This window comes from Sus scrofa, chromosome 18, assembly GCF_054392235.1.
Source record: "Sus scrofa isolate SSC_HxYL_T2T_F1_AM1 chromosome 18, Sscrofa_HxYL_maternal_Yorkshire_Landrace_v2.0, whole genome shotgun sequence".
Classification (NCBI taxonomy): Eukaryota; Metazoa; Chordata; class Mammalia; order Artiodactyla; family Suidae; genus Sus; species Sus scrofa.
Genome location: NC_139400.1, coordinates 10772517 through 10798997, shown reverse-complemented (window position 1 = coordinate 10798997; position 26481 = coordinate 10772517). Strand labels below are relative to the sequence as shown.

At 41.6% G+C, this 26481-nt stretch overlaps 1 protein-coding gene and 1 long non-coding RNA gene across 13 annotated transcripts in view; both read right to left on the bottom strand.

The window, feature by feature from the left end:
- Nucleotides 1-26481, bottom strand: part of LMBR1 (limb development membrane protein 1) — a 138164-nt gene that overhangs the window by 74020 nt on the left and 37663 nt on the right. For 7 of the 11 annotated variants that reach the window (XR_014833415.1, XM_021079157.2, XM_021079158.2 and 4 more), the window contains exon 5: nt 10108-10211. The exons of the other annotated variants lie outside the window; for them this stretch is intronic. Coding sequence is in view for 6 of the 7 variants with exons in the window: in XM_021079157.2 (XP_020934816.2) it covers nt 10108-10211 (104 nt within the window). In the remaining variant the exon portion in view is untranslated. The remainder of the gene's footprint in view (nt 1-10107; nt 10212-26481) is intronic. 11 annotated transcript variants of the gene reach the window in all.
- On the bottom strand, nt 12153-17139 carry LOC146394855 (uncharacterized). 2 transcript variants are annotated; one of them, XR_014833431.1, is made up of 2 exons: nt 16324-17139; nt 12153-15075 (listed from the first exon to the last, which is right to left on the bottom strand). It is a non-coding gene; the product is annotated as an uncharacterized LOC146394855 (long non-coding RNA). The 2 variants fall into 2 exon arrangements; XR_014833432.1 differs by having other exon boundaries at nt 16307-16726.

Here is a 26481-nt window from a genome sequence, read left to right as displayed (position 1 = left end):
CAGGCAGGAGCGGGTTCTGGGTGAGTGTCTCGGATGCCGGTGCCTTGGAGGGCCCTTGTGTTTACCGACTCTCCACTCCCAGACCCCGAGCGCAGCTCTAGCTCAGCCAGTGTTACGGCTGCCCGCTGAGGACGGCTCCTCTCTGAGCCCCCTGGTCTTTCTGTTCTTTACATCCTTTAGCTAACGGTTTTATTTCTCTTAAAACCAGGACAAAGGAGAATCTGAAGAACACAGATATACTGAGATAACTGGAAAAATTAAAGTCAATTTGCTAATGGATGGAAAACTGGGTAATGTCCTGTGAGACAATAAAGCATTTGGGGGGCTATCTCTTGTGTAGGGAAGATATCGATTATATATATATATATATATATATTTTTTTTTTTGTCTTTTCTAGGGCCACTCCCGCGGCACATGGAGGTTCCCAGGCTAGGGATCGAATCGGAGCTGTAGCCGCTGGCCTACACCACAGCCACGGCAATGCAGGATCTGAGCTGCATCTGCACCCTACACCACAGCTCACAGCAACGCCGGATCCTTAACCCACTGAGCGAGGCCAGGGATCGAACCTGCAACCTCAGGGTTCCTAGTCAGGTTCGTTAACCACTGCGCCAGATGGGAACTCCTCGATTATATTTCCATTAAAGTTCCTTTGCATTGCTCTCAGTTTCCTCCAAGTTAATGCTAACCCTAAGGAGATAGAACAGAGCCAGTCAACAAAAAAACTGCCAAAGGTACACAGCCCGTAAGATCAAATAATCCTCAGTGTCCAGTGGACGATGCCCAGGACTCCACTGACAGGACACCCAGGATCGCCTTTGCCCATTTCCAAGTCTTGGACAATTTCTCCTGGCACCAGAAAATTTATGTACACAAAATAAATTATTAATGTAAGAAGGACATAAAATATATGTACACACTAATTATAATTACACAATAATCCAAGTACAAATGTTGACAGGTAATTAGGAATGATATAAAATACAATGCAGGGTTAATTGGCTTTCTCTAAACTTGTTTAAATTAGAACTAAAATATTAATGAAAAGCCGATAGAAGGCAAGATACATAGGAAAATCAGCCAAATCATCAGCCTCGTGAGTATGCTGCAGGCAAGCCAAATAAGACACAGGGAAATTATAAACACTGAAGATGCTGGGACACAGATTCATTCAGGAAGGGCTTGGACATTTGTAGAGGTCATCTTGGAATCTTGAGAAGAAATTTTTGAACACTACATTGGAAGAGATCTTCTTTAAACAACATTGAGGCCACAAGAGGCCAGAACAGCGCCAAAGCTGAAGCAGAGAGCAAAGGAAAAGCCTGTGCCCATACTTGTGCCCAAGCCGATTGAAGCAGGGACCACAAAGTCTCTCAGGTCTGGAAAAAGGGTAAAGAATATCCCAAATGAGGAGTTCCTGTCGTGGCGCAGCAGAAACGAATCCGACTGGGAACCGTGAGGTTTCGGGTTCGATCCCTGGTCTCGCTCCGTGGGTCAAGGATCCGGCGTTGCCATGAGCCGTGGTCTAGGTCATAGACACAGCTCAGATCCTGTGTTGCTGTGGCTGCGGTGTAGGCTGCCGGCTACAGCTCCGATTTGATCCTTAGCCTGGGACCCTCCATATGCTGCTGTGGGTGCAGCCCTACACAGACCAAAAAAAAGGGCAATTAAATAGTCCATGTTATAAATTGGACTAGCTCAGAAATTTATACGTATTATGAGCCTAAATTAACTTTCTAAAAGCAGCATTAATTATATATTTATATAAACCACTTTAAATTAAAATTTACTTAACTATACATTAGGTTCAAATATTATACATGAGATTAAAATAATAAAATAATACATAATACTTTAAAAAAAATTTTATGCTGATCTCTTGACTTGGGGTTTCCTAACAATACAGGTAGTAATATTAAACCCTAACTCCAAACCTCTACCAGAGCTAAGGCTGGGTGTGTGTGAGTGTGTGAGTGTGTGTGTGTGTGTATGTGTGCGCGCACGCGTGTGTGTGTGTGTGTGTGTAAAGCAAGTCTGCATATTTTTTCAGTTACCATTGAAGTTCTGTTGTGCCCATTTGGCTTTTGACCTTGGAGATTTGATGGAGCTGAGTTACAGACAGAGCATTATTAATAAAATAATGAAGGAAGGCAGTGTGGAGGTTACTTTGTGTAGGAATGAAACTAGACGCAGAAACACAGACGGACAGTGGTGTAATAATCCACATAAGAAATGATGAAGCCTGAACTAAGATAACTCAGGAAGAGAAATCTTATTCAGAATACTGAATCAAAGCATATTTAAGTTACAAAATACACTAAGTACTTATTACTACAACACAGAGTGCTTCATTAAATCTCTTCTTAAAAATAAATCAGAAATATCTAATTCCAGGCACTTAAGAAGGAAGCAAAAAATCATTAAGAGATCAGATAAGTCTTTCTGATACTTCAAAAAGAATTTTTTTTTTTTTTGTCTTTTTGCCTTTTCTAGGGCCGCTTGCTTCGGCATATGGAGGTTCCCAGGCTTGGGGTCGAATCAGAGCTGTAGCCGCCGGCCTACACCACAGCCACAGCAACTCGGGATCCGAGCGGAGTCTGCGACCTACATACACCACAGCTCACGGCAACACCGGACCCTTAACCCACTGAGCAAGGCCAGGGATCAAACCCACAACCTCATATTTTGTGTTTTTAACAGTTCAGCTGGATTAAGATTCACTCTAGAACAGTAAGAACGTGTCTTTCCAGATAAGAATTTCCCTTCCTTAACAGAAAGTACACAAACCAGTAAATTTTTAAGTAGTATGACTATTAAGGATTTACGTTTTAAAGAAAAGTAGATACACTACAACCTAAAATATCAACTGATGTCAAAACTATCAAGCCATCCTATTGCCTTTGATGTGTCTGAATACGCGACTTTCACTTCTGGTACCAACAGCCAAATAAAGGATCTGCAAAGGAACGTGCCAAGTTCCAGCTACAGACTGGCAGTTGTTTCATTGGGATCAGAAGATAACACTGTGACGTAATGAATACATGATTTTATAGATAAACAAATAATGAGTTTAAATGTCAAATAAATACAAGGTTTTAACAATCCAAGCTCCAGCCTCTTGGGTGAGCTCTTATCCCATAGGCCTGTATATGGATCAGAATTGTGTAAGAAGCTCTCTAGTCAGCGTTAAATCTGACATTTAATTTTACTCTCAAATAAAGCTCACTCCAACCAAGGGAGGGCAGCTCAATTCTCCTAAAAGCTTTAGAAATGAAACTCTAATTGATGGCAATGATTATTCCTATAAAATTGTTTTATGGATACTAGCATTATTAGGGCCAGTTTAAGAAAAAGTATAACTATTTTAAAATCTGAACCTGGAGATTTTTTATTTCCTCTTTACCAAAACTTCTCTTCCTCTAACAATCAGGAGACATGCGTTAGTAATAGAATCATCATATAAAATAAAGTTTGAAACACAGTTACCTATTAAACACAAGACCAGTTTTCTACCACCTCTACCACTGTAAGATAAATCCACTTCTATTTTAAAAAGTAATTAAATTAAGCTATGTTGATGCCACTATAAACTCTTAGGGAGTTTTGCTATTACAAATAAAAAGTGACCTCACACAAATCTCCCAGGTGTTTCACTACCGACCTGCAGCGCTGGTGCACTTCAGCACCTAACGACAACTGCTGCTTCGAGTGTGTCTTGGTGCTTTACAAACAGATCAGAGGAAGCAACCCACGGACAAGGCAAGCCCTGCAGCCCATTTTACAGGTGTGGACACCGGAACCATGCCTCAAGTCCCAGGTCAGTAAAGAGAAGGGTCAGGAGTTAAGCCCGAGTCTTCTGAATGCCAACGCTGATGGTTTTGCCACTACCTATGATGCAAGTAAAGAGTCAATCCAGCCCTATGGGAGAAATCGCTCCTTTTCTGACAGATGGAAAGATGAAAGTGCTATACGATGGCCCCGTTCAAAGTATCGTGCCTTGCAAAGTATGAGGGAACTCAGTGATGTTTTAAAAACACAGCTGCTATTGAACAATAGCCAATAACCAAAGTTTAATGATAACTTTGTACTAAAGTTATAATTTAGTTGCCTCCAACCTGCAACTATACTAGGAATAGTGAAAAAATTAATGTCATTTCATTAACTAAATGATTTTCAATTCAAAATCCTTATTCGGTAGAATAATTTTTAAGTGAAATAAATGTACCCTTTCCCTGAGAATAATACTTTTATGTGTCTTTCTCTGAGATCCCATAGGTCAGGCTTCAATGTCTGAAACGTCCCGTTTGTAGTAGTAGAACCATGCCTTTTACTGTACAGTCACAATTCCAACAGGAACCTCGAGTATAAAAACCCCTCCAGAATCGAATGTTTGAAAAATAATCATTTTTATCCACGTAGTTTCTACAGGAAAAATTGAGTCTTCCCAATTGAAGGTGGGGTAGAGGGATTCTGTTAAGAAATGGCTGAATGATTTTTTTTTTCTTGAAGGTGTTGGGAAAATCAAATTAACACATAACAATAGTTAGTGAGATATGACTCCATTTTCTGTATAAACACCAAGATCAAAACAAGCCCCAAGGTAAATTTCCTTGAAAGGGCCCAGCAGGAATTTCCTTTTTTGTATGTGATTTCCTCTCACCCACAAAAACCAAGCCAAATATGTGCATGTGCCACTAACACTAAGCAGCACTTCCTTAATCACTCGTTTCCAACAAATTTATGGATGATCAGTGGCAAAAACGAGCAAAAATAATGAAAGAATGCAATGAAGGCTCCCTGAGACCCGAGCGGGACTTCCTACTCATTTCTGTGTCTCTTTAAGACGGAGGCCTGATCCAAATTAGCCACTGGGGAAAAGTCATCTGGTCATAAAATACAGTACAGGGTCACTTTTATGTAAGTTTGCCAAAAGGGACGTAAACCAGGACAATTTCAAACTGTGACACAGGATAGAAACATATTAAAGCGATCTCTGTTCCTCCTGCGCTGTGCGGTCGCGGGGCTCGGCTTCACAGACCTTCCGAGCTCGGCGCTCCTCGCGCCGCTTCCACCTGGCCAGGCTCATTAATTAAGAAAGGAAGTTACCCCAAATTTTGTACTTTCTGCTTTTATTATCAAGCACTTCGTTTGAAGTTACAGGAGTTAACCTCTTAATCCCACCGACCGCGTGCTAGGTTCTGGCCATTCGGGGATGTCTGGATGGCTTAGGTAATTGGTCAGGATGTTGCTGTCACTTATGTTAAATTTTATGCCATGACTTCAAATCAAAGATAAGCATTAACGGGAGGCATGGTATACAGTCACCCCCAGAAGCAGCTCTGCTTTATGAAATAATCTGTCCCTGAAGATTTTCTTTTTCCTGCTTTCATTAAGTTGTTGAATTTTTTCCTCATGGTATTTTTTCCTCTTAATATTTTAATTCCAAGTAAGATGTTAAGATACATGATGAAACAAATACATTCCTAACTCTTATTTAAACCTTGGCCAGAGGTTTCAGAATTCATTACGCAATAATAAAAGACCTTCTGGCATCACCCCCAGATAATCGAGAGGTTTCTCGGAGCAGCGCGGGGAGACCCTTGCAGAGCGGATCTGAGATGTAAGAGGAACAGGAGGGCTGTCTACCCCGGGGAACTCGAACTTGGGTGTATGACTGAGCGAGTGGTCAAGATAAAAACTGGGGAAAAAACATCTCTACCACAAAACACGAATAAACCCCAGCAGATAGATGCAACCTCTTCATCAGAGTTGAAACCTAAGATGTGAGTGCTGGGTTAAGGTTCAAACACACAGGAACACAGGCAATGCTTAATACAAGATAAGGGGACAGCAAAATAACCTCAATGAGACAGATATTTAACTGCTAACAGGAAGTTGGAATTGCAAAAAAAAGTTACCTTCTTACAAAACAAAAACAAAAACCCCTTGCGTTATGAAGACAACTCACATTCTCCTACCCTGGAGAATTACAAGAACGGGAGCAGTGAGGAGATGGCCTAATACAAAGAAACACTCGCCAAGGTGAGGAGGGAGGGAGGGGAGAGGCCGTTCAAGGCCCTTAAAAGGACACGGCCAAACCCCCCCCCCCCCCCCCCCCCGGGCCTAAAGTGTCCTGTTTGAATTAACATAGTGGTTTAATTAAAAACTAAGTAGAGAATTCTGCTTAATTTGATTTTCAATTCAAGCTCTGCATCCGCCGTTGCTAGTGGCCAATTTCCGCATCTCGGCACAATATGCAAGAGCCTGTTTTAAAATCGATTGCCCAGGGGAACCAAGGGGAGTTTGGTGGGGCCATATGCCATGGAGGGGCTCCACCAGACTTAGACATAGTAAAACAGCACCAGGAGGGTGGCCAAAGGGAAGAAAAGGAAATTTAATTTAACCATATGACAAGTTTGTCATTACTCAAGTAATTGTGCTGAGTCTACCCAGGAGAAGTGTTGTCTAAACTCTCCTCAGTGTCACCTTGTAAGCTGATGTGTCAGATGCAACCAATGGGCAAAGGGTTTTAAGGGATGCAACACATATGCACACTTGCCAGCCAGCTGTGGCAAAGATGGCAGGGACCCACACGCTGCATCAGAGCCACAGAGGTCCTGGCTGTGACGCAGCCCACAGCTCCATGTAAAAGTACTCCAGAGCTTACCCAACACTGTTCGGAACTTTGCAAGTCACTGCCAAGTTTTCCTGTAGAACAGAGAGCCATAACACGGAAAGGCTCCAACACGCACCTAACACACTTAGACAAGCACGCAACGCTAATAATAACCCTTGCAGGGTTCCCTGGTGGCTCAGCAGCTTAAGGATCCGGTGGTGTCACTCTCTGGTTACAGCTATGGCTTGGGTTCAGTCCCTGGCCTGGGAATTTCCACATGCCATGGGTGCAGCCAATACTAATAATACTAATAATAACCCTTGTACCTCCCATGTAAACGATTTTAAAGCTGAAAATTGTGACTATTGTAAGATAACATGTCACGACTACTGGGTTTTAAAGCCCTCTAAACGTTTCTAGTAGGGTCTGCATTTGGGTGGTTTTGATTTTTGCTTCAGTACACGTCATTTCAAACTGGGAAAAATAATCTGGAACCTTAAGCCTGCTGAAGTTAACGATGTGTAAACAATGAAGAGCCGATTCTACTGTATTTAGCAGCTTTCTAATGCTCTATCCAAATAACAGTGATGCTTCTAGACCCCTTAGCAGTCAAAGGCACTAAGCTCTCAGATGGTGGCAACGAGAGCTAACTTTCATTGAGCTGGAGCCTGGGCGACACACTCTATGCAAACGACTGCCTGGCACTGAGTTCTCCCGATGGAAGGGTGAGGTAACTACCGTTACCATACCTGTCTGACGGAAAGCAGACCTGAGGTTTAGATGACATAACTGGCCAGGCGACCTGACACTGGAGGCAGTTCTCCTCCCCTTGGCACTTGCGCGCTCTCTCCCACTGGCCCTTCTGCTCAGCACACCCACAGCCGAATGATCCTACCTCTCCTCCTTGAAGCCACGGCCCCATCTCCCTCCTTCCTCTGGCGGCATTAACACCCAAACACTTCCTTTCGGTAGCCACAACCACCACTCGTCCCCCAGCCACCAGCGTCTCGTAAACGGCAGCCCTCCTGAGCCCTGCCTTCCCTCCCGTCTCTTTCAATCCTTCGCTGTGTTTGGGAATCAACCAGAGTGGTCATGTCTGCCACACATCGGGCCCCTCCGAGACTGTGACACGTAGCTGATGACGTTGAGGGATCGCGAGGAAACCAACACAGTCAGAGACGTTCTTAGAAGAGGCGTTCTTTGAATCATGTATAAAGAGACCAGAGGTAAAAAAACAGAGAGGGAAGAAGAACTGTGGTACTGCAGGTGCGAAATATCCTGACTTATCTTCCTACAGCTCCATTTAAGCTGATTCTCCCCTTTGACCTCAGTCTATACGGGGAACTGGAGAGCAGGAACTTATCATCACCAGGTTTTTGTGTCAGTTGCTTTTAATTCTAGAGATGATGGCCCCTCTGCTCCAACAGACTCAGCCAAGTTCTAGCTGGTTAGTGCACAACATGGGAGGAAACAGTTTCGAGGCAAAGGAGTTTGCCCATGTTGCACACGGCTTTAAAAATAATCTAATAATGGATTTGAATAAAAAGCACCACCTAGGTAGCACACCTTTTATACCAAATATGAAAATATATGTAACACTGAGCTCTAGCCATTGCTTTTGCACACATGAAAGAAAGATGGGAAGATGGGAACCCTGTATACATAAACCCAGTGTCACGAGGCAATTTTAGTGCCACACGCTGAGATGCTCTGTTGAGGGAGCCAGGTGTCTGACTGAGCCAGGGGGGCAGGATCTCTACAGAGCCGTCTTTGGCCTTGTGTGGCATGGACTCCTTTCCCTGGTGACATAGGTTGAAATTCTGACGTGTGTATTTATCTCTGAACATGCTTAAATCAAATAGGAAATGCAAAACTTTTCAAAAATCCTTTGCTGATTCCCTGCTGTCTACAGAATAAGTTACAAACTCTCAGACCGAAGGATGTGGTCCCGACCGATGACCCTCCTTCTCCACACCACAGCTAAGCAGCAGGACTCCGTCAGTTCAGTCAGAGGCTGGGTCCTCGCTCAAGCCTGGAGCGTGTACTCAAGGCTCAGCTCAGGTGCATGCCAACTCCTCCCGTGATGCCTCCCCCGATTCCCGGGCAAACCACTCTCCAGAGTAGCGTGGACGGGACTTCCTCCACCACAGGCTATGTCTGCATCTCTAAGGACTCCCTCTGTTCATCCCTTGAAGGCAAGAGCCCTGTCTGTCTGGTTCTGCATCCAGCAAGCCCCTGCATCCACCAAGTGCCTAGTAAAACTGTCAAATGAACGAATGTCCAGCAAAAGGCTCCAAAACCCCACAGAAACCACACTTGCAAGTGTCTCCAGCGATGCCGTTTCTTCTGAGCTCCTTTCCGACCCTCTTTGTTGCAGCGTCTTAGGTTCCAGTCCCCTGAGCTCTCTCTCGGCTCCCAGGGCACCGCCCTTTGCCTCCTACACTGGGGCACCACGCAGAGCCTTCCTTGCCCCTCCCGCTGCCAGCCTGCCCGTCACAGTCCTCTTCTCCTCCACCCTCCACCCTCATCCATGGCCACGTCCCCTCCCTTGCTGGCTTTAACTGTGCCCTCCATAGTGCTGACAGGTGAAAACATGCACACCTTGGGAAGGTGAGAAGCAGCGCCTGGGTTTTAGTTCTGGTTCTGCAATTGTACATATGCAGTTCTTAGACAATTTGATCACATTAAATTTCACTCCATTACTGTCACAGTATGAATATGAACGTGAACGGTCCTAACGAAAAATTTTAAAGGTGTAATGTGTCTATAAACCGTAACACGACAACGGCTTTTCTCGAGTTTAAGTCACCCAAAAAGTATTACCCACTGAAATCTTTGCATCATATTCCAAACCTTTATAGCAAAGAGCTATAGAAGCTATAAATGGAAACGCTGTCCCCTTCACTTTAAAATGTTATACTCACGGACAGGGGGAGTTATCACCATTGATAACGTTATGGCTGATAGCTGTTTAAGATGCTCTGGCAGAGTCTCCAGTTCTGCCCACGTCTCAGCCTCCCACCTTCACCTAAGAGCAGCAGGTCACAGCATGTGGGGATGTGACTGCCCGGTAGAGTCTTACTGCACGCCCTCTCCTCTCAACGCTGGATATGCACAATAATTTTTCATCAAGAGGTATTTTAAGATTTTTCAAATTTCATGTCCTGCTTTAAATGAGACAGCTTAAGAAAGGAATAAGAGCTATTGTATCAGGTGTATTCACTCTACAAAAGATGCTGCACCAACTCTGCACACACCGCAAAAGCATTCAAAGTCAAGAGGACGTCCTCCCCACGGACACGTAAAACAACTCGGTACGTAGCATCACTGGTACTACGGTGAAAAGAGCAAAATGAGCAAGATGTTGTTATTATTCATTAGACTTTTCACATCCAGTAAAGTGGCTGTTTAAGCCTACTTTTTCTAGTTCACCGTGAATGATACTTACTTCTGAATTTAAGAAATTCAATTCCAAAACATAATTTACATACCTTTTTCAGGCCGGCAAAACCTTCTGATTCCAGAAAGAAAAAGGCAAAGGGCATCAATACAAATAAACAAAGATTGGAAAAGAGAGAGGCAAGGTTCCACAAACCTATAAGGAGGATGACAATAAAAGAAAAATGGGTTAGATATTGACAAGCCTTGTCAGAGAAAACTGCTGTGCTAAATGGTGATATTAATCAAAGATCTATACTTTCTGGTGATAAAAAATAATCATAAACTTGAAGAGAGGCCTAATAAACAATGCCAGGTCCTTAACCACTAGGCCACCAGGAAACTTTGTAACTCGTACTCTATTGGGAAAAGTCAATATAGAACCTAATGGTTTTTCCTCATGCCCTAAAATTCACTAGAGATATGACATATGCAGAGACCAAAGACACAGCCTCTTCAGACATATTGGCACCTGAATATTTAAATTAGAGCCAAGAGCATTTACTGAGCACTTAATAAATGCCAGATACTCTACTAAACATCTTATATGTATAATCTTGTTTAGTTTAAGCCTCATAAAAACCTAAAAGTAATAATTAGCATTTATTGAGCCCTTATGCACCAAGCACTATTCTAAGTGATTTACAGATATTATACAAACTCATTTACTCTTCACAGCAATCCCCCAGCATGACAGAGGCTGGTCATATAAAACCTGCCAAGAGTGCAAAGCCCACGGGTAGCTGCACTAATTCCTGGAATTTTTAAAAAACACTACATCATAGAAGTTTTTTTTTGGGGGGGGGGGGCCACATCTGCAGCATGTGGAAGTTTCTGGGCCTGGGACTGAACCTGAGCCACAGCAGTGACAATGTCAGATCCTTAACCACCCCCCAACCCCCACCCCCAGTGACCAAGGAACTCTGGAAGGTTTTTTTTAAGTAAGTAATTCCAAGTGAGAAAGAAAAAGTACAAAAGAAAGGAAGTTCACATCACCTTTTCCCTTTTTGGCACATTTTGCACTCATAAAATCACAATATAAAGCAACTTAGATAATAATAATATTAGGTTTTTTTTTTTAATGACAGAACTTTAGATATGTCATGGACAATATCTGGCCCAACAACTTATTTTTTATAGGTAAAACACTAAACCTTAAAACTGACGGCTATAATCTTCATTAAAATTTAGAAAATCAAGAACCAAAGATAAAAATTAGGTTAAGTATAAATTCAATGTACTACAATGCAATTATAATCCAATGCTTTTGAAAACAGGCAACGGAGAGACTTCTAACACCCTTATTTCCAAGGCACTGTCGCAGGCACTGGAAACCCAGTAATGAACACAACACAAACCTCTGCCCTCACAGAGCTTCCATTCCGGACAGACATGGAGCCAGCATGGGGGGAGGAGGGGCTCTCTGGGAACCAAAGTAAACCAGTCCCTGCCTGCTTTGGTTACAAACCAAGATATACTTCACCACTGCCTGGCATCCTCTTTGGAGCAGCAGGGCAAACAAACAAGCAAAAGATGAATGCAGCACTTGTACAGGTTACCGAGAGAGATTCACTCCCTTTAGTAGGTAAGGTGATGTAATTAAAAAATCAATTTACAGCTTCTTATTCAAAAATCTAGACAGACTGAATGCATTTTACAATATAATAATCTCAGCAGGAAATAAAATGTTCTACAAAATACTTCCGAAAACGATGTCTTCATGTCTTGCAGGGGAAAAGCTTTAATGTGCCCTTTGAAAAATAAAAATTGTTCTAAAATACTTTCCAGCCCTAAAAAAATAAAAAAAAAATTTTTTAAAAGATGCAAAACATCTTAACCCTTTTCTTCATTCAAAGGGGTTATGAATATAGCCAATTGTTGTATCATGTCAATAACCAGGAAGAGGACACAGGAGGGTGGGCAAATGCACACACAGGAGCTTCAGACAGACCTGGGTTCGAGCCCCGTCTGCACTTCCATGTGACACAGCTTCTAAGTCACAGGTTCTTGATCGATACCTGAGGCTGAGGACCGTGTCTGCAGGGGGTGCTGGGAATTAGGTGAAATAATGCATGACCGACAATCAGCACGCCTGTCACAGAATAAGCCCTTAATGACTTTTTGCTTTTAATAACACTCACATCCCCAGAGGCTAAGAGCCCACAGCGCCAATTAGCTCCTGTACCAAACTACCACACTTTTGGAGCACCCACGTTCACTTTGCAGAAAATCAAGACATATATGAAAAGTAAAAAATATTAATCTGTAACAAATGTATTGCATTACAATGGACACAAACGACACAAAGTGTACAAATTCATAAAATTTGCGTTATGCCGCCATCAGCCAGACGACTGTATCCATCATCCCCAAGTTCCCTCAAACCATTTTAAAATCACTGCCTCTCGCCACTCCCTACCCCACCCCATACCACATCCACCAGATTCCGCACTTGACAAAAGACTGCATTTTCTAGAATTTTCTATCGGCTTCCCTCACCAGCACAATTATGCTGAGATTCTTCAATATGGTGGCAGTATCAGTCGTCTGTCCCTTGGTAGCAGATCACATCCAGTTATTAAACTGCATCCATCCACCTGCAAACTGCTATATGGGTTGTGGCTCTCACAACTAAAGCTGTTAGAAACAAGTCTTCATGTGGACACAGGCTTTTGCTTCTTTTGACTACATACATGGGCGTGCAAGGTCTGGGTCATGTAGCAGGTGTACGTTTAACGTTTTACAAAACTGCCAACAAGTTTTCCAAAATGGGCATATAACTTTACATTCCTAACAGGTGAGTTCAAATTTCATCTGCATTTTGACACACACACACACAAAAAAAATGGTAATACAGCCAGACTTTTCAGTTTCAGCCACTGTAATAGCTGTACAGTGGTATATCTCTACAGTTTTCATTTGCACTTCCCCAATGAATAATGATATTGATAGGGATGGAGTAGGCACAGGTGGTTGTAGAAGTCTCAAAAGGGGATCACAGCTAAACAGGGAAACCTGGGGCATGCCAGGAGCCCACTGGCGGTTCAGGAAAGCCATCAGCACAAGGCAGGCTTGCTTTGCTGGTGGAGGTAGGAGAACTGCCTCAAGTCATGGGGTTGGGGATGGGATGAGGGCTGCATTCAGATTCAGACCCAGGGCAAGAGTCTGAGGACCGCCTCTCAGCTGATTTGAATACACACCTGACCCGATGCTAAGGAGGAGCTGCGACTCCCAGAAAGGAAGAGGCGGGCCTTTCCCACCCCCGCTCCTCTTGGAGGATAAAACTGCCGCCCACAGGATCCTCAGGGCATCCTCAGGGCAGAGCGTCCATGCCTGCTCGCTGGCGCCTCTCACAAGCGACCTATCCTAATAAATCTGCCCCGTGTCCATCACTTTGTCTCTCGCTGAATTCCTTCTGCGCGGAGACATGAAGAACCTGACCTCAGGGAGTCCAGACACAGGGAGAGTGATTCTCATTTAAAACCGTGTCTTCAACTCCCAATCTGGGCTTTGGCTGGGTTCGAGTCCCGGCACGTGGGATGGAGTCTCCATCTGCGTTCTGGCTGCGTTCGGGCCGTCAGGGCTGTCAGTTTCAACGTGAACATCTTTTCAGGAACTTATACGCCGTCCATTTACATCTTCTTTGCTAAGACGTCTCCCACTATTTCACTGGGTGGTGTGTTTTCTTACTCGGTTTGGCAAGTTCGTTATACTCTGAACACAAGTCCTTTGGCAGGTGTATGATCTGCAGATATTTTCTCCCACTCTGGGGACTGCCTTTCATCTTCTTAACAGTATCTTTCAAAGAAAGAAATTTCTTGATGAAATCCAATTCATCAACATTTGCTTAGCAGCTCATGCTTTAGCTGCCTTATCTAAGAAATTACAGTCTGGCCCAGTTTCAGACTTTCTCTTATGTTTTCTTCTACAAGTCTTGGTTTTAGAATTTACATTTGGGTCTATGATTCTTTCGGATCACTATTTGTATATGGTGCCAGGTGTGGACTGAAATTCATTTTCCCCTATAATCATCCAATTACTCCAATACCATCTGTTGAAAAGAATAGCCTATTTCCACCAAATTGCCTTTGCACCTTCACAAAAAATAAATTGACAATATGATTGGATATATTCCTGGACTCTCTACTCTAGTGAGTTGCTCTATCTCTGTGCGGATACAACACAGTCTCAATCACTATCGCCGTAAAATAATCCCTGAGTCAGGGAGACAGTCCTCCAGTCTAGCTCTCTTTCAAAGTTGGCCTGGCTAGTCTAAGTCCTTTGAATGCCCACATAAATTTTAGATCAGCTTTCCAAATTCTTTAAAAAAAAAAAAAATACTGGTATTTTGACTGAGATTGTGTTGACTACACAGATCAATGTGGGGAGAACTGACATCTTAATAGTACTGTCTTCTAATTATGAACACAGCATCTCTCTCCACTTCTTACATTTCTTAAGTTTTCTCAATAGTGTCTCTTAGTTTTCAGCATTTAGGTCTCACATATTTTTAAGCATTTCATATTGCTGCTTCTACTGTATATAAATGACACCGGTTTTCAAATCAATTTCCAATTATTCCTTGCTAGTATACAGAAATGCAACGGAGTTTTATGTATTGATTTTGTATCCCACAACCTTATAAAATTCACTTATTAGTTGTAATATCTTTTTTATAATAGAGGCCATCACAATTTCTATATTGACAGTCATATTATCTGTTAATAGAGACAGTTTTACTTTTTCTTTTCCAATCTGAATGTCCTTTATTCTTGAATAGAAGTGGTGAGAGGGGCCATCCTTGCCTTGTTCTGATCTCAGGTAAAAAAGCATGCAACTTTTCACTATCAACCATGGTGTTAGCTGTAGGGTTTTCACAGATGCTCTTTCTTAGGATGAGGAAATTCCCTTTCATGCTTCATTGGCTGAGAGATTTTATTAAGAATGGATGTTGAGGAGTTCCCATCATAGCTCAGTGGTAATGAACCTGACTAGGAGCCCTGAGGATGCGGGTTCAATCCCTGGCCTCGCTCAGTGGGTTAAAGGATCCAGCATTGCCGTAAGCTGCGGTGTAGGTCACAAACAAGGCTTGGATCTGGCGTCACTGGGGCTATGGTGTGGGCCGGCAGCTATAGCTCCGATTCAACCCCTAACCTGGGAACTTCCATATGCTGCACCTGCAGCCCTTAAAAAAAAAAAAAAGAATGGATGTTAAATTTTGTCGTGCCTTTTCTGCACATACTGCAAATGGCTGTATAAATTTTCTTTTTTAGCACGTGTATATAATAAATTATTCACTGACTTTTCAAAAGTCATGAAATACTAGCCTTTTTATATGTTGTTATTTGCTGAAATTTTTAAATTTATGCATCTATATTCATGAGGGGTATTCATGTGTAGTTTTCATGTCTGTCTGGTTTTGGTATCAGGGTAATGCCGGCTTGAGTTAGGAAGTAGTCCCCCATTTTCAATTTTCTTAAAAAGTCTGTAGAATTGGCATTATTTCTTCCTTCACTATTCAGTAGGACTTAGAGTGAGGTGTTCTTGGTCTACAGTTTCATTTGAGAGACTGTAACATTTCCACACTGTTTGAGAGGGTTTCGTTAGTTCTTGCCTTTCAAGGAATTTTTCCATTTCTCTAACTCGCTGAATTTGCTGGCATAAAGGTGTTCCTGATATGCAGTAATTATGCCTTTAATAGCTGTAGAATCTATAGTGATATCACCTTTCTCATTCTGACATTGATAACTGGTATTTTTATTTTCCTGATCCATCTGACTAGAGCCTTATCAACTTTTTTGATCTTCTCATTGATTTTCTCTGCATATCTCGTTTTCTATTTTGTTGATTTCTCATCTTTTTATTTCCCATCTCCTTCTTACTTTGGGATTCATGCTCCCCTTTTTCTAGTTTCTTAAGGCAGAAGCTACAGGAATTGATTTAAGACCTTTTTTCTTTTATAAAACAGGTATCTTTGAGCTATAAAGTTTTTTTGGTTTTGGTTTTTGGTTTGGGGATTTTTTTTTTTTTTTTTTGCTTTTTAGGGCCACATCCACAGTATATGGAAGTTTCCAGGCTAGGGGTCAAACCGGAGCTATGGCTGCTGGCCCATCCCACAGCCACAGCCACTCGATCCGAGCCACATCTGTGACCTACACTATAGCTCACAGCAATGCTGGATCCTTACCCCACTGAGCGAGGCCAGGGATCGAACCCACATCCTCATGGATCCTAGCTGGGTTCGTTAACCACTGAGCCATGAAGGGAACTCCGTGTGGTATAAATTTTGAAATGTTTCATTTTCATTCAGTTCAAAACACTTTCAAATTTCTCTTTTGATTTCTTCTTTGACCTAAGAGTTGTTGTGAAGTATGTCATTTAGTCACCAAATACTTAAGGGATTTCCTGGATATGATACTGTCACTGATTTCCCATTTACTTTCACTGTTGTTAGGAAGCGTATCTTATATGATTTAAATAAAGGATTGAGACTGGCTTCATGGCATAGAATTTGGCTGTCTTGGTAAATGCTCCCAGAGTAATTCAAAAGAATGTATTCCACTACTGTTGGGCAGAGTGTTCCATAAATGCAAGTTAGGCCAAGTCAGTTATGTGTTATTTCAAGTCTTCTATATCCTTAAATTTTCTTCCTGGTTACTTGTTTTATCAACTACTGAAAAGGGGATATCAACGTATCAGAATACAATTGTGATTTTGACTATTAGTCCTTTCATTTCCATAGGTTTTTGCTTCACACATTTAAGAGCTATTTAGTAAACAGGTATTCTCTAGATAGATAGGTAGATAATGGGTAAAGTTTATTACTATGTTCTTTTGATGAACAAATTCCTCCATCATTACAAAAGGGTCTTCTTTATGCCTGATAACATTCCTTACCCTTTCCTGATAATAATATACCTATTCCGTTTTTTTATTAGAATTACTATATCTTTTTCTCCTGTTGCTGTTAACCTATTTATGTTTACATTTAAAGTGAGTTCCTTGTGGGCAGCATATTCTTGTGCCTTTTTTTTTTTTTTTTTTTGTCTTTTGATCTTTTAGGGGCGCACCCGTGGCATATGGAGGTTCCCAGGCTAGGGGTCTAATCAGAGCTATAGCTGCCATCCTACGCCACAGCCACAGCCACGCCAGATCCTTAACACACTGAGCGAGGCCAGGGATGGAACCCACAAGGTCATGGTTCCTAGCTGGATTCGCTTCCGTTGCACCGGAACTTCATGCCTTTCTTTTTTATTCAATCTGATAATTGGAGCTCCCATCGTGGCGCAGCGGAAACAAATCCAACTAGGAACCATGAGCTTGCGGGTTTGATCCCTGGCCTCCCTCAGTGGGTTCAGGATCACAGCGTTGCTGTGAGCTGTGGTGTAGGCTGCAGGCGCAGCTCCAATATTGTGTTGCTGTGGCTCTGGCGAAGGCCGGTAGCTACAGCTCCAATTAGACCCCTAGCCTGGGAACCTCCATATGCCGCAGGTGTGGCCCTCAAAAAAGACAAAAAAATTTTTTAAAAGTTTATTCAATCTGATCATCTCTTTTAATTAGAGTGTTTAGACCATTAATGTTTATTGATGTGATCAAGTTTAAGTGTATCAACTTGCTCTTTGTTCTCCACTGGTGCCACTGTTCTGTCTTCTCTCCCTCCTGTCCTACCACCCTTTGGATTAACCATTGTTATGATCCCATTCTCTTTCTTTTGTTTGCCTACTGACTACATTTCCATTTTGAGCTATTTTAGGGTTGTTTTGGGGTGGTCATATACATCTTTAGCTCATCACAATTGGCCTCCAAGAGACGTTACAGCACTTCCTGTACAGCGTAAGAACCTTGCAGGAGCCTATTCCATTTCTTTCTTCCTGCCCCTGTGCTACTGTTGTCATTTTTAATTGCACATCATAAAACTCACAATATACTGTTAGTTTTGTATTTAAAATCAATTATCTTTTCATAAGATTTATATGTTAAAGACAAACTCCTTTATCTTTACCCACAAATCAGTCACGTCTAGTGCTCTTCATTCTATTTTGTAGATTCAGATTTCTATTTCCTACTACTTTGCTTCTGCCTAAAGGACTTTCCTTATTTATGGCAGGATAGGTCTGTAGTGAATTTTTGCCTTTTGTATATCTGACACTGTCTTTAATTTTGACTTTGCTTTGAAAAAATATTTTCACTGGATACAGAACTAAGATGGCATGGCCTTCTTCTTTTGGTACTTTAAAGATGTTGCTACCTTGCCGCCTGGCTTGCATTTTTTTTGCAAAAGAAATAGGCTATGAGTCTCATCATTGCTCCTCTATACTTTGTCTTTTTCTCTGAATGCATATAAGATTTTCTCCTTATCACTGGTTTTGACAAATCTGATGATATATCTTGGCAGGTTTACTGTACCTGGGGCAAACTGAGCTTCTTAGATAAGTGAAGTGGGTTTAGTTTTCGCCTAATCTTGAAAACTTTCTGCTGTTAATTTTTCAAATATTTCTCTTACCCCTCCCTCCTTAAGGAACATCAATTATTATCACTGATGCCCTGGTCAGTTTTTTCTCTGTTTCTTTTTTAGAGAGTTTTCTATTTTCAAATTCAACGACCTCTTTTGCAATGTCTAATCTGCTTTTATCCCATCCAATACCTTTTCCATGTCAGACATTACAGGTTTCATCTTTAGAAATTTATTTGGTTCCTTTTTATCTTTCATGTCTCAATATGGTCAATCTTTTCCTCTAGCTTCTGGAACATATGAAATAGAGTTATAAGAAATATTTCAATGTTCTTATCTACTAATTCTGAATCTGTATCAATTGTGAGTTAGTTTTGATTGCTTTTTCTCCTCATTGTGAGTTGTATTTTCCTGCTTCGTACTGAGCTGCAGACTCAAAAGAGTCAGAGTGAACCCCCAAAGATATCCATACTTTAATCCCTGGAATTGTTATACAGTATATTATTGACTATGTTACCCAGTATACTGGTTTTCTAGGGGTGCTGTAACAAAGTACCATAGACGGATGGCTTCAGACAACATAAATTCATTCTCTCACAGTTGTGGAGGCTGGAAGTCCAGAGCCAAGGAGTCAGCGGGACCACACTCCTTCTGGAGGCTCTGGGAAATTAGGCTTCCTTATCTCTTCTAACGGCTGCCTGTAATATCTCATAGTCCTGGGTTTGCAGATGCACCACTCCAGTCTCGGCCTTTGTTTTTACATGGGCTTCTTACCACTGTGACTGTCTCTGTTCTATCTTCTTCTAAGAGGATACAAGTTATTGGATTAGGGCCTGCCCTAATCTATTATGACCTTATTAACTGCATCTGCCAAAATGTTATTTCCAAATAAGGTTATGTTCTGAGGTTCTAAGTAGATGTGAATGTGGGGGAAACCCTATTCACACCAACATACATGGCAAAAAAAAAAAAAAAGGGATACTGCAGATATGATTAAGGCTATGGACCTTAAAAGAGAGAGAGGAAGACCATCTTGGATTAGCCAGATGGGCACAACCAACCAAAGGAGCCTTTAAAAGCACTTGAGAACTTTCTCGAAGTGGAGTCAGAAATGCAGCAGAAGGGTAAGTCAGGGAGGAACCAGACGCAGCTTTGCTGGGAGGAGTCGTGTGGAAACTCTAGAGAAGCAGCAGGTGGTCTCTAGGGCAAAGACCTGCACGTAGGTAACAGCTGGCAAGGAAATGGGGGCCTCAAGCCTACAATCACAAAAAAACAAATTCAGCCAACACCCTGAATGAACTTTGAAGCAAATTCTTCGCCAGATCCTCCAATAAGGAATACAAATCTGTAAAAACTTTAAGTTCAGCCCATGAGACCCTAAGCTGAAGGCCTTTGTATGTTTGACAAAAAAAGAACATAACTTTACTAAGATTTTACGAAAGGAAATGTTTAAACTGATAATATGATACCCCATTAATTCTATTCATCCGTGTAAAATAAAATGCTTAGTTGAGCTTCTGACCACTTTGTAAGACACTGAAACAGAACTAACACTTCTAGGAGTTCCTGCCGGCACAATGGGTTAAGGACCTGACTGCAGCAGCACATGTCACTGTGGAGGTGCGGTTCCCAAGCCCACACAGTGGGTTAAAGGATCTGCTGTTGATGCAGCTCCGACATGGGTCACAGCTGCGGCTCTCAGATTCAGTCCCTGGCCTGGGAACGTCAATATGCCACAGGAGGGGCCATTAAAAAAAACAAAACAAAACACTTCTACATTTGTTTATATTTGTGTGCACATGTGTACACCCAAGCCTTAAGATACCAAAACATCTTTCAAATACAGAAAGGTTTTAACAAATCCAACTTTAATAAAATGGTGAATATACTCTGTGTACTTTTAATTTTTGTAAATTTTTTTTTTTTTTTTTTGTCTTTTTGCCTTTTCTAGGGCCGCACCCATGGCATGTGGAGGTTCCCAGGCTAGGGGTCTAATCGGAGCTGTAGCCACTAGCCTACACCACAGCCACAGCAACGCCAGATCTGAGCTGCGCCTGCAACCTACACCACAGCTCACGGCAACACTGGATCCTTAACCACTGAGTAAGGCCAGAGATCGAACCCACATCCTCATGGTTCCTAGTCAGATTCGTTAACCACTGAGCCACGACGGGAACTCCTAATTTTTGTAATTTAAAACAATAAATGATCATCCATAGGAAAAATAGGACTTTATTATTGTTACTGATCTCTAAATATACATACTTCCAGAATTGATCTTTCTGACTCTGTGTGTCCCTTTCATGTAGTTAAAACTACAAATTCAAATTCTTCTCTGGAAGTCACAAGCTTAAAAAATGGAAGTCTGCCTTGGGCAAAAGATTACAAATCAGTAAAAGTATCTATTCTGACTAACCAACACCCTTAAAATGAAGACAGTTAGGAAGAGCTAAATACAAAAAAATCTTTATCAATGAGACGTTGACAAGCAGTACTGTATTTTGAACAAGTCCAGAAAATGATCAGGATGATTGCAATGATTCTGAGTAACACCTCGTTTTAAGTTTGTAATGAACATTATACACAAGATATATAATTAATTTTTTTTTATTTTCCCCCAGTTCCCTTTCTCCAGGCGATTCAACACTACTGCTGATGGTTTTAACAACCAGTTACAGAAAGAGATATAACCTCCACCATATTTATTTTTGCAAGAAAAATTCACTTAACAAAGAATTTCAGAGTTGATGGTAATAACACTACCTAACAGTATAATCATCTATGTTACTAACTAGCTTTTTTCAAAGTCTAAATAATTAAATACAAAAAAATAAGTTTATTAACCAGAATAATGTAAAACCTTTAGATTTAGCTTATGCCAATCATCAAATATAAGTTAACTTTAACATATAAGTTAAAGTTACTATGAAAACCTTTAATATATAGAAAAATAACACAGCTACTCTTCACTCCTAAGTTGTCATTTTATTCTTGGCAACTGTGTAAAACTTAAGTATGTTTCCAGCATTTTACACACACATATCAGACATACACAGGCAAATATCCCTTAAGAAATTCCATAATTTTCATAAAACCTTCCTAAATTAAAAATTAGGGCCGATAAACATAACTCCCACCACCTTTACTGTATTTTATATTATTACATGTCGATTTATAAGATTTTTAAAAAATCTTAGCTAAACTTCTCTACTTCAGAAAGCTAAAATTAAATGCTTCAAATACAGTGGCAGAACCCTAAAAATTGAGAAACCTCGTAGCTTACCTAAATCAGTATCAATGACAACCTTTTTGAAAGCTATTCAATGTCTATCCCTGAAAGAAGTACCTAAACTTAGACAAAGGTTATTTAATAATCCCAGAATACTTAGTGAAAAACCCAACCAAGCCAAACCTTATTTGCCAGAGCATCATAGGATGCATTAACTTCTAGCTCCATCTGCTGGACTCACAAAATATTTCAATACAATACACAATACTATAAAGCAAATAATCTATTACTTTTCACCACATAGACAAAAAACTTCAGAATTTAAATAAGAAAATAAATTCAAGTTCAGCCATCTTCAACAATTTCCAATAGGACAAAACTAAGTTTTTTTGAAGTACTGGTTTTTCAGTATTTCAATGGAATTGAGGATTCTAATCCAAGTGTCAAAAAGTGACACATAATCAAAAAATTCTACGAGGAAAGCATAGCTTTAAAGGAAAGAGTACAAGTTTGCTTTTGAGTGAATAGTGAGTGTCGAGAACTTCAGAATTAAAATAGCTTTTACTGGAGTTCCCGTCGTGGCGCAGTGGTTAACAAATCTGACTAGGAACCATGAGGTTGCCGGTTCAATCCCTGGCCTTGCTCAGTGGGTTAACGATCTGGTGTTGCCGTGAGCTGTGGTGTGAGTCGCAGACGTGGCTTGGAGCCAGCATTGCTGTGGCTCCGGCGTAGGCTGGCAGCTACAGCTCCGATTTGACCCCTAGCCTGGGAACCTCCATGTGCCACAGGAGCGGCCCAAGAAATGGCAAAAAAGACAAAAAAATAAAATAAAATAGCTTTTACTTATGTACTTAGGGAAACAACAAAAGGAACAATTTTAGCAAAATAAGCTGTGAAACTTTTTTCTTATAACGAAAAAGCAATACACATCTACTATAGAAACTTTACACAATGCAAATACCAAAACAAAAATTTTATAAATTCTTATATCATATACTCCTACCACCCAGAGAAAAACATCTTCTCAACATTTTTCTATGTCAATGAATACTCATCTACATCATCATCTAAAATGGTCAAGAAAGGATTCCACTATTTGGATCTACCAAAATTTAAGCAAGCACACTTCCTACTTACATTGTTTTGCGTTTACTATTATAAACAATGTCCAGTAACTATAGTAATGCACATTATAATAAATGACTGGCTATTGAGGCCAACTAACGAGAAATTGTTAGTAACACAGTTCTGACAATGGTACCTTAAATTTATTTATTTTTTTTTTCCCACTGTGCAGCAAGGGGGTCAGGTTATCCTTACATGTATACATTACAATGGTACCTTAAATTTAGTAAGAACTGACTTTTGATTGAATGTTTCTACAGAAGTAAATATAATACTTGCTTTTATTTTTTTTAATTTGATTGCTTATAATCTAATAGCTTGAATTTTTTGACCTTCTATAGGACGGGAAAATATATAAAACAAAGACAGATTTTGTAGTTCCTTGATGATGTCCACAACGGTATACTATACTGACTAACCCTGTGGACAAATCAAAATAAAGCGCACATACCGTGCGAAGTCAACTCAGATGACTGCGGTTCTCGCTTAATAAGCTGAATCTTACAGTGGGCCATCGTGTGTCTCTGCCCGGCCATAAGCACTATGGACAGCTTAACCAAAAACTGAGCCCCACTGGGAGAAGACAGCTCAGAATCTGAAGAATTCTTTCCTTATTTTACTCAAGGCCACAACTTAATTCCATCCAAAGAGCTATCAATGTTTCATTTCTACTGTAACCTTTAACTTACATACATAAAATGACCTTCCTACAGTGAACAATTCAGTGGCATCCAGGGCATTTGCGACTACCCTTCTCTAGCTCCACAACCATCCTCATCACCAAAAAAGGAAAACCTACTAAGCGGCTGAATCATGGTTTTTTCACTCATGGAAGTAAAGAGGGTCGCATTTTACTACGAATTTATTAACAGCATTCAAGATACAGAAAGGGAATACAAGTATTTTCCTCTTCCTGTCCATTTTTACCCTTCTCCTATTTTAATTCTAATAATACATTGTAATTATAACGAGGAAAATAGCAACACACATTTTAGCCATGATTGAATTTGTCCCCTCGGCCCCTTCTGTACCATCCTATAATGAGCCCCACCTGCTGCCTGCCATGGCCACACCGAGTGAGAGGAACCTCAGAGTGTCCAGCTGACAAGTCACAAAGGCCCCCGGCTAGAACAGTCCATGACCAGAGTGTTACCACCCTGCCTCACTACTGCTCCAACAGCATTTCCACATCTCACATTTTCTTTTTTTTTTCTTTCTTTTTTTTTTTTTTGTCTTTTGTCTTTTGTTGTTGTTGTTGTTGTTGCTATTTTTTGGGCCGCTCCCGCGGCATATGGAGGTTCCCAGGCTAGGGGTCGAATCGGAACTGTAGCCACCGGCCTACGCCAGAGCCACAGCAACGCCAGATCCGAGCCACGTCTGCAACCTACACCACAGCTCACGGCAACGCCGGATCGTTAACCCACTGAGCAAGGGCAGGGACCGAACCCGCAACCTCATGGTTCCTAGTCGGATTCGTTAACCACTGCGCCACAACGGGAACTCCTACATCTCACATTTTCGAATGTTATTCTTTATTATCACCATTGCTATTATTTTTATTTTAGGGCCGTACCCATGGAATGTGGAGGTTCCCAAATTAGGGGTCTAATCAGAGCCACAGCCGCCGGCCTACACCACAGCCACAACTACATGGGATCCGAGCTGTATCTGCGACCTACACCACAGCTCACGGCAACACCAGATCCTTAACCCACTGAGCAAGGCCAGGGATCAAACCTGCGTCTTCATGGATACTAGCCAGGTTCACTTCCACTGAGCTATGACAGGAACTCCGTTTTCAAGAAAATGTTTTCATCATTTTTTCATTACAGACAGAGCTACATCTTGCTATGAGATACAGAGATTCCAAACTAAGTTTAATATTTTTTTTCTTGGTTTCTTTTTTTTTTTTGTCTTTTCTAGGGCTGCACCCAAGGCATATGGAGGTTCCCAGCTAGGGGTCTAAATGGAGTTGTTGCCCCCGGCCTACACCACAGGCACAGCAATGCCAGATCCGAGCCACGTCTGCAACCTACACCACAGCTCACGGCAATGCCGGATCCTTAACCCACTGAGTAAAGTCAGGGATCGAACCCGCAACTTCATGGTTCCTAGTCGGATTCTTTAACCACTGAGCCACGATGGGAACTCCAAAGTTTAATATTTTACTTAGTTGTGTCACTAAATTCTGGGCCAGAGAAGTGAAGTGGCATTTCAAGGTAATACAGTTAACACATTTCAAATACATGTCCAAGATCCAAATACTGTATTAAAGCCAAATTAAATACATTTATTTACAGATACCAAAGCATTAGACATATATTTTAGTCTCAAATCCTCATGCGATTTACACGTTTAAGACACTATGGTTCCATGTTGACGATTCTTTAGAAAAAGCTGTTAGATTTCTTTTCAACTTAAGTCCACTTCTACCAAAGTATTCCTATTAATAACGGTCATTCGCCCCATCAATGAATCTGTGCTGAGCGTTTTCAGTGCAAGAACTGGGACAGGTGCCCCGTGGGAGACTAAAAGAATTTAAGACGGGTTCTGAGCCCCCAAAGAATTTAAACATTAAGTTCACAAAACACTTGACATAAAAAGACAAATAACAATTCAAGAAAATTCCATAAATGTCACACAAGATGGTAGGTGATTAACAAATGCGTATGGACGTTATAACTGCATGGGGGTAAAAGAAATAATCAGACTTTCCAGGGACTACCAAACCCTGGCTCTGAACGGATACTAACTCCAGGAGACCCAAAACCTCTTGCGGTGCACCAGCCGCACAGGGCTCGTGGGTCCGACTGTCAGGGGAGTTTCAGCTCAGGTCTCACACGTCTCACAGTGGGTCCCTGAACCAAGGCGCAAAAGCAGGCGGAATCCCACACTGGCTCCCCGACCAGTGGAGTGAGAGCTACTATGGTGGAAAAGGCCAAGCAGAAGCTCTAGAACTGCCTCTAGCTAGGAACTCAGGAATACAAAAGAAATCCCACATTCCTGAAGGTCATGCAGGGTTTAGTGCAGCCCTCAAGGACTTGAATGATGAGCGGTGGTGGTGGTTCCCTGATCCCCAAGAAAGACACACCCTGGAGAATGACAGCGGATTCTCATAAGCTTAGCCAGGGAGTGACTCTGATTGCAGCTTCCAGAGCAGACGCGGTTTCATTCCTTGGATAAATGAACACATCTCCTGGTTCCCGATGTGAAGCTACTGATGGGACAAAAATGCTGTTTTTTTTTTTTTTTTTTTCCCATCCCTGTCCACAAGGCCCACAGAAGCAGTCTGCTTTCAGCTGGCAAGGTAAGCAATACACCTTCACTGCTCCAACTGTCCTAACTCAGGGGTACACCTTGCCGATCCACGTCACGATTTAGTTTGCAGGGATCTTGACGACAATCCCTTCCAGAAGACTGGACACCCAACCACAATCCCACTTCCACAGTGGTGAAATCATGCTAATTAGACCTAGTGAGTAAGAGGTAGCAACTACTCTAGGCCTATCAGTCGGGGGCGGGGAATAAATCTAACAATAATTCAGGAGCCTTCCCCTCCAGTAAAATCTCCAGGGCTCCAGTGGTGTGGTGGGGATACCATGTCAAGATATCCCCTCTTTG